General features: G+C 44.1%; 1 protein-coding gene across 2 annotated transcripts in view; it reads right to left on the bottom strand.

Moving 5' to 3' along the window:
- Nucleotides 1-6,473: 6,473 nt before the first annotated feature.
- The window catches only part of arhgap9 (Rho GTPase activating protein 9), a 94,285-nt gene continuing 86,710 nt past the window's right edge, over nucleotides 6,474-14,048 (bottom strand). The window contains exons 20-23 of one of the 2 annotated variants that reach the window (XM_052526458.1): nucleotides 13,637-13,690; nucleotides 12,894-13,025; nucleotides 9,105-9,210; nucleotides 6,474-6,862 (exon numbers count right to left, since the gene is read on the bottom strand). In XM_052526458.1, coding sequence (XP_052382418.1) covers nucleotides 6,670-6,862; nucleotides 9,105-9,210; nucleotides 12,894-13,025; nucleotides 13,637-13,690 — 485 coding nt within the window. In that variant the 3' untranslated portion in view covers nucleotides 6,474-6,669. The remainder of the gene's footprint in view (nucleotides 6,863-9,104; nucleotides 9,211-12,893; nucleotides 13,026-13,636; nucleotides 13,691-14,048) is intronic. The other variant, XM_052526459.1, reaches the window with a different exon arrangement.

Below are 14,048 nucleotides of genomic sequence, written 5' to 3'. Positions count from 1 at the left end.
AATTCATACGCAAAAGAACGGTGTTGGGGGAGCTACTCTGAAATCAGAGTTTACCAAACTACCAATTACTTCACACTACAAAAAGTTAAGCTACACTAAAAATATAGTTTACTTAACTCAAGCTACTTTGAAAAAGTAATTCACTAAATCCAAACTACTTTGTGATAGATTATCATATTTAAATCCGAAATGTCATAGACTGCAAATTGCAGGAATATATTTTATTTAACTAGGCAAGTCAGTTAAGAACAAATTCTTATTTTCAATGACGGCCTAGGAACAGTGGGTTAACTGCCTTGTTCAGGGGCAGAACGACAGATTTGTAACTTGTCAGCTCAGAACCTTCCGTTTACTAGTCCAACACTCTAACCACTAGGCCATCTGCCACCCCAAAAACCCTGGGGTCAGGTGTTAACAGGATGTAGAATGTAGCCTATTAATAAACAACAACTATTTCAAGTGAGAATTACAGGTCTGATGCTATATTATTCTCTTCTTGCAAAAATAAGTACTGCTTAGTTCCAGTAGTAAGCTACACCACTACATGGATAAAAAAGTAATTAGCTACTGAAGACACTACCAAGATTTGAATTTAGTTCAACTGCCACCAAGCTGCAGTGTATTTACTAGTTGAACTATAGTTCACTATTCCCCAGCACTGCAGAATGAGTATCACCTAGCACTCGGTCCTTCTGTGGCTCAGTTGGTAGAGCATGGCGCTTGTAACGCCAGTGGGACGTAGAATGTATCAAGACTGTAAGTCGCTTTGGATAAAAGCGTCAGCTAAATGGCATATATTATTATTATATTATTACTCTGAAGTCATTTCCTCATGGTAGGACGTTTCACAATCAACTTGTTATGTTTTCTATTGTTTCACTGTCTCTTTTATGGCATTTGTTACTTTAAGTTGAACTTTAGCAAGGGTTCATCTGTTTCAGTAAGGACACTCCAAAAATGTGTCCCTCCAAATTTAATCTGATTCAGTAAGGACACTCCAAAATGTGTCCCTCCAAATTTAATCTGATTCAGTAAGGACACTCCAAAATGTGTCCCTCCAAATTTAATCTGATTCAGTAAGGACACTCCAAAATGCTCTAAAATGAGAATATTACACTTCTGTACAAACATTCCTCCCGGTACTCTACCCTGAACCTTAGTCACTGTCACTAGTCGACTACCACCGGGTACTCTACCCTGAACCTTAGTCACTGTCACTAGTCGACTTCCACCCGGTACTCTACCCTGCACCTTAGAGGCTGCTGCCCTATGTACATAAACATGGAACACTGGTTACTTTAATAATGTTTACATACTGTTTTATGTATGTGTTATATGTGTATACTGTATTCTAGTCAAGACTCTTCCTATATAACTACTGCTGTACATACATGTTCTATTCATATATTGAAACAACAGTAGTAGGCTTGATTTCCAATAACGATGAGACAGCCTACATGGAGGCGGTGAGGGTTCTGGGAGTGTGGTGTCAGGAAAATAACCTCTCGCTCAATGTCAACAAAACAAAGGAGATGATCGTGGACTTCAGGAAACAGTAGAGGGAACATCCCCCTATCCACATCAACGGGACAGCAGTGGAGAAGGTGGAAAGTTTTAAGTTCCTCGGCGTACATATCACTGACAAACTGAAATGGTCCACCCACACAGACAGTGTGGTGAAGAAGGTGCAACAGGCCCTCTTCAACCTCAGGAGGCTGAAGAAATTTGGCTTGTCACCTAAAACCCTCACAAACTTTTACAGATGCATCCTGTTGGGCTGTATCACCGCCTGGTACGGCAACTGCACCGCACTCAACCTCAGGGCTCTCTAGAGGGTGGTGCGGTCTGCACAACACATCACCGGGGGCAAACTACCTGCCTTCTGGGACACCTACAGCACCCTATGTCACAGGAAGGCCAAAAAGATCATCAAGGACAACAACCACCCGAGCCACTGCCTGTTCACCCCACTATCATCCAGGTGGAGAGGTCAGTACAGGTGCATCAAAGCTGGGACTGAGAGACTGAAAAACAGCTTCTATCTCAAGGCCATCAGACTGTTAAACAGCCATCACTAGCACAGAGAGGCTGCCGCCAACATACATACTTGAAATCATTGGCCACTTTAATAAATGGATCACTAGTCACTTTAATAATGCCACTTTAATAATGTTTACATAGCTTACATTACTAATCTCGTATGTATATACTATACATTTTTTCTATACTATCTACTGTATCTTAGTCTATGCCGCTCTGACATTGCTCCTCCATATATTTATATACTCTTAATTCCATTCCTTTACTTAGATTTGTGTGTATTAGGTATTTGTTGTGAAATTGTTAGATATTACTGCACTGTCGGAACTAGAAGCATAAGCATTTCGCTACACTCGCATTAACATCTGCTAAACTCTCTCTGTTCATCATATATGCATTGTCACTTTAACCATATCTACATGTACATACTACCTCAATCAGCCTGACTAACCGGTGTCTGTATGTAGCCTCGCTACTGTTATAGCCTCTTGGCCACGTTCTGTTATAATCTCCACCCGGCACAGCCAGAAGAGGTCATGCTCTCTCTAATTCTCTCTTTCTTTCTCTCTCTCGGAGGACCTAGCCCTAGGACCGTGCCCCAGGACTACCTGACACAATGCCCCAGTCCACCTGACAGTTTCAACTGTTCTGCCTTATTATTATTCGACCATGCTGGTCATTTATGAACATTTGAACCTGTTCTATAATCTCTACCCGGCACAGCCAGAAGAGGACTGGTGTTCCTCTCTAGGTTTCTTCCTAGGTTTTGGCCTTTCTAGGGAGTTTTCCTAGCCACCGTGCTTTTACACCTGCATTGTTTGCTGTTTGGGGTTTTAGGCTGGGTTTCTGTACAGCACCTCAGCTGATAGCTATATAAATAAATTTGATTTTGATTTGATTTGATTTGACTACTGTATATAGCCTCACTACTGTATATAGCCTGTCTTTTTACTGTTGTTTTATTTCTTTAATGACCTATTGTTCACCTAATACCTTTTTTGCACTATTGGTTAGAGCCTGTAAATAAGCATTTCACTGTAAGGTCTACTACACCTGTTGTATTCAGCATTTCACTGTAAGGTCTACTACACCTGTTGTATTCAGCATTTCACGGTAAGGTCTACTACACCTGTTGTATTCAGCATTTCACTGTAAGGTCTACTACACCTGTTGTATTCAGCATTTCACTGTAAGGTCTACTACACCTGTTGTATTCAGCATTTCACTGTAAGGTCTACTACACCTGTTGTATTCAGCATTTCACTGTAAGGTCTACTACACCTGTTGTATTCAGCATTTCACTGTAAGGTCTACTACACCTGTTGTATTCAGCATTTCACTGTAAGGTCTACTACACCTGTTGTATTCAGCATTTCACTGTAAGGTCTACTACACCTGTTGTATTCAGCATTTCACTGTAAGGATTACAGCGGTTGTATTCGGCGCACGTGACAAATAAACTTTGATTTGATAAACACGTGTCTGTGACCAGTAAAATTGTATTGTATTTTATACTGTCCATCTGTCTATACACACACCATCTTATAAAACTACTGCTGTACACACCTTTTATATTCATCTACTGTCCATACATATACTGTATAGATACACTTTACAAAACATTAAGAACATCTTCTCTTTCCATGACATACACTGACTGGCCAGGTGAATCAACAAGAAAGCTATGATCCCTTATTGATGTCACTTGTTAAATCCACTTCAATCAGCGTAGATGAAGGGGATGAGACGGGTTAAAGAAGGATTTTTAAGCCTTGAGATAATTGAGCCATGGATTGGGTATGTGCCATTCAGAGGGTGAATGGACATGGTGAAAGACGTAAGTACCTTTGAGATAATTGAGACATGGATTGGGTATGTGCCATTCAGAGGGTGAATGGACATGGTGAAAGACGTAAGTACCTTTGAGATAATTGAGCCATGGATTGGGTATGTGCCATTCAGAGGGTGAATGGACATGGTGAAAGACGTAAGTACCGTTGAGATAATTGAGCCATGGATTGGGTATGTGCCATTCAGAGGGTGAATGGACATGGTGAAAGACGTAAGTACCGTTGAGATAATTGAGCCATGGATTGGGTATGTGCCATTCAGAGGGTGAATGGACATGGTGAAAGACGTAAGTACCGTTGAGATAATTGAGCCATGGATTGGGTATGTGCCATTCAGAGGGTGAATGGACATGGTGAAAGACGTAAGTACCTTTGAGATAATTGAGACATGGATTGGGTATGTGCCATTCAGAGGGTGAATGGACATGGTGAAAGACGTAAGTTCCTTTGAGATAATTGAGACATGGATTGGGTATGTGCCATTCAGAGGGTGAATGGACATGGTGAAAGACGTAAGTACCTTTGAGATAATTGAGCCATGGATTGGGTATGTGCCATTCAGAGGGTGAATGGACATGGTAAAAGACGTAAGTTCCTTTGAGATAATTGAGCCATGGTTTGGTAGTAGTGCCATTCAGAGGTGAATGGTTTGTGTCAAGAACTTTGAGATAATTGAGACTGGATTGGGTTTTTCAGAGGGTGAATGGACAGTTTACCCGATAATTGAGTCTATGGAATGGTCCACCACCCAGGGTGAATGGGCAGTCAGTCAACTTGAGATAACTTGAGACATGGATTGGGAGTCCACAGGGCCAGCATCCATGTGAAAGACTTTCAACACCTTTGAGATAATTGAGCCATGGGGCCAGCATCCCTGTGGAACGTTCCTTTCAACACGGGTTTGTAGAGTCAACGGTTTGGGCCAGCATCCCTGCTGGGTTTTTCAACACAGTTTGTAGAGTCAACATGGGCCAGCATCCCAAAGGGAATGCTTTCAACACCATTGTAGAGTCAACATGGGCCAGCATCCCTGTGGAACACTTTCAACACCTTGTAGAGTCAACATGGGCCAGCATCCCTGTGGAATGCTTTCAACACCTTGTAGAGTCAACATGGGCCAGCATCCCTGTGGAATGCTTTCAACACCTTGTAGAGTCAACATGGGCCAGCATCCCTGTGGAATGCTTTCAACACCTTGTAGAGTCAACATGGGCCAGCATCCCTGTGGAACACTTTCAACACCTTGTAGAGTCAACATGGGCCAGCATCCCTGTGGAACGCTTTCAACACCTTGTAGAGTCAACATGGGCCAGCATCCCTGTGGAACACTTTCAACACCTTGTAGAGTCAACATGGGCCAGCATCCCTGTGGAACGCTTTCAACACCTTGTAGAGTCAACATGGGCCAGCATCCCTGTGGAACACTTTCAACACCTTGTAGAGTCAACATGAACCAGCATCCTTGTGGAACACTTTCAACACCTTGTAGAGTCCATGCTGTTCTGAAAGGGGGGGGGGGTGCAACTCAATATTAGGAAGGTGTTCTTAATGTTTGTACACTCAATGTACAGTATATTGATATTCCGGACTCGGACATTGCTCGTTCTGATATTTCTTAATTTACATTTTTGGGGGGGGGATTTGTGTGTATTGTTAGGTATACTGCACGGTTGGAGCTAGAAACAGAAGCATTTCGCTACATCTGAGATAACATCTGCATAATATGTGTACGAAACCAATACAATTAGACTTGAGGTACATAATATAGGCATTCCATTGCTCTGTCATTATAACCGAACTAAGGTCGTTTTAAAGTCTGGATTCATTCTCCAGTCACGACACAAAGTCTGACAAGGATCACGTTTGAAAACTTCGCAATAACTTTATTGTAGACAGTTAATAGACAGTGGCACAAAGATTAAACAGCTTGTTGTTGCCGTTGTGTTTGGCGGAGGCGAGTTGGGCTGTAGTTGCTACTACACTACAACAGGAGATAAGGAAACATACTGTACATTATCCATATGGGCTTTTCCTCCCATTCCCAGGTCTTTCTCCATGCCGTGGGATGAGGTGAGTTAAGCTGGTGTTGATACCAGGGGGTGTAATGCAGTTGACCCACCTATGTTTTTAACACTAGTTGATACTACAGGGAGTAAGTAAGAAGAGCGCGAGGTGAAGCTGGTGTCCCTTTCACAGCATGTCTGGTTCTGCCGGTTCTGGTCTCTGTGTTTGGCTCAGGCTGGGTTTGGGATGTTGGACGATACAGTACCAGAGGGGTTGGGTCCAAAGATGGTTCAGGTCACTGAGTTGGGTTCAGGCTGGTTGGGATGGGGCTGGATGGGCTCTAGACTGGGTCCTTGGGGCTGGGTTGGTTGTAGGTTCGGTGTTCTGTGCTGACTGGGTACTTGGGGCTGGGTGGGTTCTAGGTTCGGTGTTCTGTGTTCTGTGCTGACTGGGTACTTGGGGCTGGGTGGGTTCTAGGTTCGGTGTTATGTGCTGACTGGGTCCTTGGGGCTGGGTGGGTTCTAGGTTCGGTGTTATGTGCTGACTGGGTCCTTGGGGCTGGGTGGGTTCTAGGTTCGGTTTCTGGGCTGACTGGGTCCTTGGGGCTGGGTGGGTTCTAGGTTCGGTTTCCTGGGCTGACTGGGTCCTTGGGGCTGGGTGGGTTCTAGGTTTCCTGGGCTGAATGGGTCCTTGGGGCTGGGTGGGTTCTAGGTTTCCTGGGCTGAATGGGTCCTTGGGGCTGGGTGGGTTCTAGGTTTCCTGGGCTGAATGGATGTCAGAGGGATGTAAAGTTGCTGGGTCTGAAGATACGGTCAAACTCATTGAGAATGAGCTCCACGGCCTGGTTCTGGTAGACCATGTTGATGGCCATGTTAACATTGTCCCTCTCCGGACGCATCAGGGTGGGACCGAACACTATGCCGATGTTCTGGGTCGACATCCGGTTAGAGTCAGAATGTTCCATCACCCTGGGGGAGGGAGAGAAAGAGACAGAAAGAGAGATAGATTACTGCTTATACAATATGGCTACAGGGTCTTTCTAAAGTTAATTAGCCTGACTCGTTCTGTGTCATTCCAGTGACCACCAATGACACACAGCTTCATCTCAGTGGTCACTGTTGAGAATCTGCTTGTCATTTTAATTATTCTTGTTGATTCACAGAGCAGCAGGACAGTGGCTACACTGGTGCTTATTTACGGGACATTGGTGTGTGCGTGGACCGTGTGTGTGTGTGTGTGTGTGTGTGTGTGTGTGTGTGTGTGTGTGTGTGTGTGTGTGTGTGTGTGTGTGTGTGTGTGTGTGTGTGTGTGTGTGTGTGTGTGTGTGTGTGTGTGTGGACACATACACAGGAATGGGTTAAAGCCACAGCATGAGGCATTCTTTTAAAAATGCCATTCCCACAGAGATCACAGGGGAGGAGGAGAGGAGGAGGAGGAAAGGAGACAGATGAGAGAGAAAGGAGATGGGCAGAATGGTAATGAGGGGGAGGAAGAGGGAGGAGGGAAGGGGAGAGGAGGTAAGGAAGAGAAGAGGAGGGAGATGGGTAGATTTATAGAGGAGAGAAGTAGATGGATGAGAAGCAGAGAGAGAGAGGGAGAAAGGGAGATGGAGACACCGTGACAGACAGACTCATAGGAAACACACACTGGCACAAACATCAGACTCATGAACACAACAGAGTCATTATTTTAGACCTGGGGACAGCAACATTTAAGTAGCAGAGCAGTACATGAAAAGTGATATTATTTTCGTTAACTTCTTCAAAATCCTAAATCCTTCACTCTGTCAACCTCATTGTCCTCTCTCAAATTTAACCCCCAGGTACCCACAGCACTCACTCACCAATACTTCTTCACAATTTTCGTTCACATGCTGGATGACAACTGCTTGGAATGAGGGTACTCCTCCCTCTAGTGGTCATTCGTATTACATACTGCATATTATTTTTCTCAGACAGTAAAAGCAGATTCTTAAACAACTGATGTACAACTGAAGGACATTCAGAACAATTGAAAGATGGTGAAATGGAATTAGATTGGGTTTAGATGGGTCAGGTTTTTGAGGGTACACTGGGTATTGAGACAGAGGGTTGTTGAGGGTACACTGGGTATGGTGACAAAGGGTTGTTGAGGGTACACTGGGTAATGAGGGTTTTTGAGGGTACACTGGGTATTGTGAAAGAGGGATTTGAGGGTACACTGGGTATTGAGACAGAGGGGTTTTGAGGGTACACTGGGTATTGTGACAGAGGGTTGTTGAGGGTACACTGGGTATTGACAAAGGGTTGTTGAGGGTACACTGGGTAATGAGGTTTTTGAGGGTACACTGGGTATTGTGAAAGAGGGATTTGAGGGTACACTGGGTATTGAGACAGAGGGGTTTTGAGGGTACACTGGGTATTGAGAGAGAGGGATTTGAGGGTACACTGGGTATTGAGGGTACACTGGGTATTGTGAGAGAGGGTTGTTGAGGGTACACTGGGTATTGTGACAGAGGGGTTTTGAGGGTACACTGGGTATTGAGAGAGGGTTTTTGAGGGTACACTGGGTAATGAGGGTTGTTGAGGGTACACTGGGTATGGTGACAGAGGGTTGTTGAGGGTACACTGGGTAATGAGGGTTGTTGAGGGTACACTGGGTATTGAGGGTTGTTGAGGGTACACTGGGTTGAGGGTACACTGGGAGAGGGTTGTTGAGGGGTGAGACGGAGAGGGTTTTGAGGGTACACTGGGTTGACTGGGTTTTTGAGGTACACTGGGTATTGAGGGTTGTTGAGGGTACACTGGGTATTGAGACAGGGGTTTTGAGGTGTCACTGGGTTTGAGATGGCTGAACATGAACCTCATGGTGTTCTTGGTTGGAGTATGCTGAGTACCAGAGACAGAGGGTTTTGAGGGTACACTGGGTTATCCAGGTAGTCTGACAGGGTTCTGGAACACACACACATAGTAGGATACTGGGTATTGAGGGTTGTTGAGGGTACACTGGGTATTCCAGATGAGGGACACTTGGGTAACTCTGAGACAGGTAGATAGGTAGATTGTTTGTTTGGAGGTACACTGGGTAATGAGGGTTGTTGAGGTACACTGGGTACACTGAGGGTGAGGTAGGTAGGAGGGGTTGAGGGTTGAGGGTACACTGGGTATTGAGGGTTGTTGAGGGTACACTGGGTATTGAGACGGGGGTTTAACCCTTGGAGGTGTCTCGTACCGTTTGAGATGGCTGAACATGAACCTCATGGTGTCTTGGTTGGGAGGAGGCATGCTCAGTACCAGAGACTTCAGACGGTCCACTTTATCCAGGTAGTCTGACATCTCTGGAACACACACACATAGTAGGATACTCTCGTTACACTCCAGATCAGAATCTTCTAACTCTAGACAGGTAGATAGGTAGATTGTTTGTTTGGTAGGTAGGTAGGTAGGTAGGTAGGTAGGTAGGTAGGTAGGTAGATAGGTAGGTAGGTAGGCAGGCAGTTTGTTAGCTAGTTCGGCAGTTAATTTGGTAGGTAGGTAGGTAGGTAGCTAGTTCTGGAGTTAATTTGTTAGTTTGTTTGGTAGTTAGGTAGGCAGGTAGGTAAGTAGGTAGGTAGGTAGGTAGGTAGGTAGGTAGGTAGGTAGGTAGGTAGGTAGGTAGGTAGGTGGTAGGTAGGTAGGTAGGTAGGTAGGTAGGTAGGTAGGTATGTAGGCAGTTAGTTAGCTAGTTCAGTAGTTAATTTGTTAGTTTGTTTGGTCGGTAGGCAGTTAGCTAGTTCGGTAGTTCGTGTGTTAGTTTGTTTGGTAGGTAGGTAGGCAGTTAGCTAGTTCGGTAGTTAATTTGTTAGTTTGTTTGGTAGGTAGGTAAGCAGTTAGCTAGTTTGGTAGTTAGTTTGTTTGGTAGGTAGATAGGTAGGTAGTTAGGCAGTTAATTAGTTAGCTAGTTCGGTAGTTAATTTGTTAGTTTGTTTGGTAGGTAGGTAGGCAGTTAGCTAGTTTGGTAGTTAGTTTGTTTGGTAGATAGGTAGGTAGGTAGGTAGGTAGGTAGGTAGGTAGGTAGGTAGGTAGGTAGGTAGGTAGGTAGGCAGTTAGTTAGCTAGTTCGGTAGTTAATTTGTTAGTTTGTTTGGTAGGTAGGTAGGTAGGTTGGTAGGCAGTTAGTTAGCTAGTTCGGTAGTTAATTTGTTAGTTAGCTAGTTGTTAGTTTGTTAGGTAGGTAGGTAGGTAGGTAGGTAGGTAGGTAGGTAGGTAGGTAGGTAGGTAGTCAGCGAGTTGTTCGTTTGTTAGGTAGGTAGGTAGGTAGGTAGGTAGGTAGGTAGGTAGGTAGGTAGGTAGGCAGTTAGCTAGTTGTTAGTTTGTTAGGTAGGTAGGTAGGTAGGTAATAGAAAGGGTCTATACTCACTGACGGTGAGTATAGATTTAATTTGTTAGTTTGTTTGGTAGTTAGGTAGGTAGGTAGGTAAGTAGGTAGGTAGGTAGGTAGGTAGGTAGGTAGGTAGGTAGGTAGGTAGGTAGGTAGGTAGGTAGATAGATAGATAGGTAGGTATGTAGGCAGTTAGTTAGCTAGTTCAGTAGTTAATTTGTTAGTTTGTTTGGTCGGTAGGCAGTTAGCTAGTTCGGTAGTTCGTGTGTTAGTTTGTTTGGTAGGTAGGTAGGCAGTTAGCTAGTTCGGTAGTTAATTTGTTAGTTTGTTTGGTAGGTAGGTAAGCAGTTAGCTAGTTTGGTAGTTAGTTTGTTTGGTAGGTAGATAGGTAGGTAGTTAGGCAGTTAATTAGTTAGCTAGTTCGGTAGTTAATTTGTTAGTTTGTTTGGTAGGTAGGTAGGCAGTTAGCTAGTTTGGTAGTTAGTTTGTTTGGTAGATAGGTAGGTAGGTAGGTAGGTAGGTAGGTAGGTAGGTAGGTAGGTAGGTAGGTAGGTAGGTAGGTAGGTAGGCAGTTAGTTAGCTAGTTCGGTAGTTAATTTGTTAGTTTGTTTGGTAGGTAGGTAGGTAGGTTGGTAGGCAGTTAGTTAGCTAGTTCGGTAGTTAATTTGTTAGTTAGCTAGTTGTTAGTTTGTTAGGTAGGTAGGTAGGTAGGTAGGTAGGTAGGTAGGTAGTCAGTGAGTTGTTCGTTTGTTAGGTAGGTAGGTAGGTAGGTAGGTAGGTAGGTAGGCAGTTAGCTAGTTGTTAGTTTGTTAGGTAGGTAGGTAGGTAGGTAGGTAGGTAGGTAGGTAGGTAGGCAGTTAGCTAGTTGTTAGTTTGTTAGGTAGGTAGGTAGGTAGGTAGGTAGGTAGGTAGGTAGGTAGATAGGTAGGTAGGTAGGCAGGCAGTTTGTTAGCTAGTTCGGCAGTTAATTTGGTAGGTAGGTAGGTAGGTAGCTAGTTCTGGAGTTAATTTGTTAGTTTGTTTGGTAGTTAGGTAGGCAGGTAGGTAAGTAGGTAGGTAGGTAGGTAGGTAGGTAGGTAGGTAGGTAGGTAGGTAGGTAGGTAGGTAGGTAGGTAGGTAGATAGATAGGTAGGTATGTAGGCAGTTAGTTAGCTAGTTCAGTAGTTAATTTGTTAGTTTGTTTGGTCGGTAGGCAGTTAGCTAGTTCGGTAGTTCGTGTGTTAGTTTGTTTGGTAGGTAGGTAGGCAGTTAGCTAGTTCGGTAGTTAATTTGTTAATTTGTTTGGTAGGTAGGTAAGCAGTTAGCTAGTTTGGTAGTTAGTTTGTTTGGTAGGTAGATAGGTAGGTAGTTAGGCAGTTAATTAGTTAGCTAGTTCGGTAGTTAATTTGTTAGTTTGTTTGGTAGGTAGGTAGGCAGTTAGCTAGTTTGGTAGTTAGTTTGTTTGGTAGATAGGTAGGTAGGTAGGTAGGTAGGTAGGTAGGTAGGTAGGTAGGTAGGTAGGTAGGCAGTTAGTTAGCTAGTTCGGTAGTTAATTTGTTAGTTTGTTTGGTAGGTAGGTAGGTAGGTAGGTTGGTAGGCAGTTAGTTAGCTAGTTCGGTAGTTAATTTGTTAGTTAGCTAGTTGTTAGTTTGTTAGGTAGGTAGGTAGGTAGGTAGGTAGGTAGGTAGGTAGGTAGGTAGTCAGCGAGTTGTTCGTTTGTTAGGTAGGTAGGTAGGTAGGTAGGTAGGTAGGTAGGTAGGTAGGCAGTTAGCTAGTTGTTAGTTTGTTAGGTAGGTAGGTAGGTAGGTAATAGAAAGGGTCTATACTCACTGACGGTGAGTATAGATTTAATTTGTTAGTTTGTTTGGTAGTTAGGTAGGCAGGTAGGTAAGTAGGTAGGTAGGTAGGTAGGTAGGTAGGTAGGTAGGTAGGTAGGTAGGTAGGTAGGTAGATAGATAGATAGGTAGGTATGTAGGCAGTTAGTTAGCTAGTTCAGTAGTTAATTTGTTAGTTTGTTTGGTCGGTAGGCAGTTAGCTAGTTCGGTAGTTCGTGTGTTAGTTTGTTTGGTAGGTAGGTAGGCAGTTAGCTAGTTCGGTAGTTAATTTGTTAGTTTGTTTGGTAGGTAGGTAAGCAGTTAGCTAGTTTGGTAGTTAGTTTGTTTGGTAGGTAGATAGGTAGGTAGTTAGGCAGTTAATTAGTTAGCTAGTTCGGTAGTTAATTTGTTAGTTTGTTTGGTAGGTAGGTAGGCAGTTAGCTAGTTTGGTAGTTAGTTTGTTTGGTAGATAGGTAGGTAGGTAGGTAGGTAGGTAGGTAGGTAGGTAGGTAGGTAGGTAGGCAGTTAGTTAGCTAGTTCGGTAGTTAATTTGTTAGTTTGTTTGGTAGGTAGGTAGGTAGGTTGGTAGGCAGTTAGTTAGCTAGTTCGGTAGTTAATTTGTTAGTTAGCTAGTTGTTAGTTTGTTAGGTAGGTAGGTAGGTAGGTAGGTAGGTAGGTAGGTAGGTAGTCAGTGAGTTGTTCGTTTGTTAGGTAGGTAGGTAGGTAGGTAGGTAGGCAGTTAGCTAGTTGTTAGTTTGTTAGGTAGGTAGGTAGGTAGGTAGGTAGGTAGGTAGGTAGGCAGTTAGCTAGTTGTTAGTTTGTTAGGTAGGTAGGTAGGTAGGTAGGTAATAGAAAGGGTCTATACTCACTGACGGTCTCTAAGATGTCTGTGAAGAAGCCGTAAGGAACCAGGGGTTCAGGAAGCTCTCTGAAGAACAGCTTCAGGGCTCCTGTGATGACATGGATGTCCTCCCACTCACTCTGTTCCAGGTTCAACTTCTCTATTGGTGGAGGGAGAGAGGGGTGGAGGAAGGAAGGAAGGAGGGACATGTGTGAATTTTACTGTTAAAACTCCCTCAGTACTTTGACTGACAGGTCGGCCGGCAGGCTGGCAGGCTGGTAGCTGTAGCAGAAAGAAAGTGTCTGTGAAAGTGAAGCGATAGTCAGAGGGCAGAGAGAAAGGCAAACACAATACGACCCTCCTGAACAATGTTTCTCAAAGTGTCACAGTTACATCTGTACACTCAATAACGGTGGTTCTTCAAGAGCTTGATTTAAGATTCTATCTACTGTCCAAATTAGTATCACAAAACATTGGTCAGGTGAGCTGGGCTAAGGTGTTCCACAAAACACAAGCTACAGTACTCTGCTTAAACCACTGGGTGGCACCAATGGACCGTGTAAAAGGACAGATAGGACTTGAATATATAGTTTACTCAAACATAAATATTTGATGCATAGACAACACAATAGACACATGGAAAGTATCGAGACAAACAAACGTGTGCTTTTGCATGTATGGAGTGAGTACAGTGCACACAGGTATGCAGATAGGCATTTGGATGAAAACTGGGAGCCATGTTGGCTCGACAGTCTCCATCTGTCTGTCTACCTTGTACCAACTCCGCAGGGAACATATAACGTCCGTCTGTAGTCACCGCACGCTCTGCAAAAAAAACAACCAACAGTCATTTAGCCTACAAGGTCAAGCAGGTCGGATTCAGGTTACTCTCCTTCAGAGTGGAATCCTAAATTATGTCCATTATAAAGCACTCTGGGCTTAAAAAAATTAAATGTGTAGTGTAGGATGCTTTTCAGAACATAGCCCCTCCCTCTCTTCATCCCTTCCTCCCGCATCCCTCTCTCCATCCCTTGCTCCCTCCTCCCTCTCTTTAATACCTCTCTCTCTCCTCCCTCTCTTCATCCCTTCCTCCCTCTCTCTCCTCCCTCTCTTCATCGCTTCCTCCCGCATCCCTCTCTTTAATACCTCTCTCTCTCCTCCCTCTCTTCATCCCTTCCTCCCT

The sequence above is a fragment of the Oncorhynchus keta genome, chromosome 10 (assembly GCF_023373465.1).
Source record: "Oncorhynchus keta strain PuntledgeMale-10-30-2019 chromosome 10, Oket_V2, whole genome shotgun sequence".
NCBI lineage: Eukaryota > Metazoa > Chordata > Actinopteri > Salmoniformes > Salmonidae > Oncorhynchus > Oncorhynchus keta.
The sequence above is the reverse complement of the archived record's forward strand: the minus strand, read 5'-3'. Positions and strand labels throughout refer to the sequence as shown.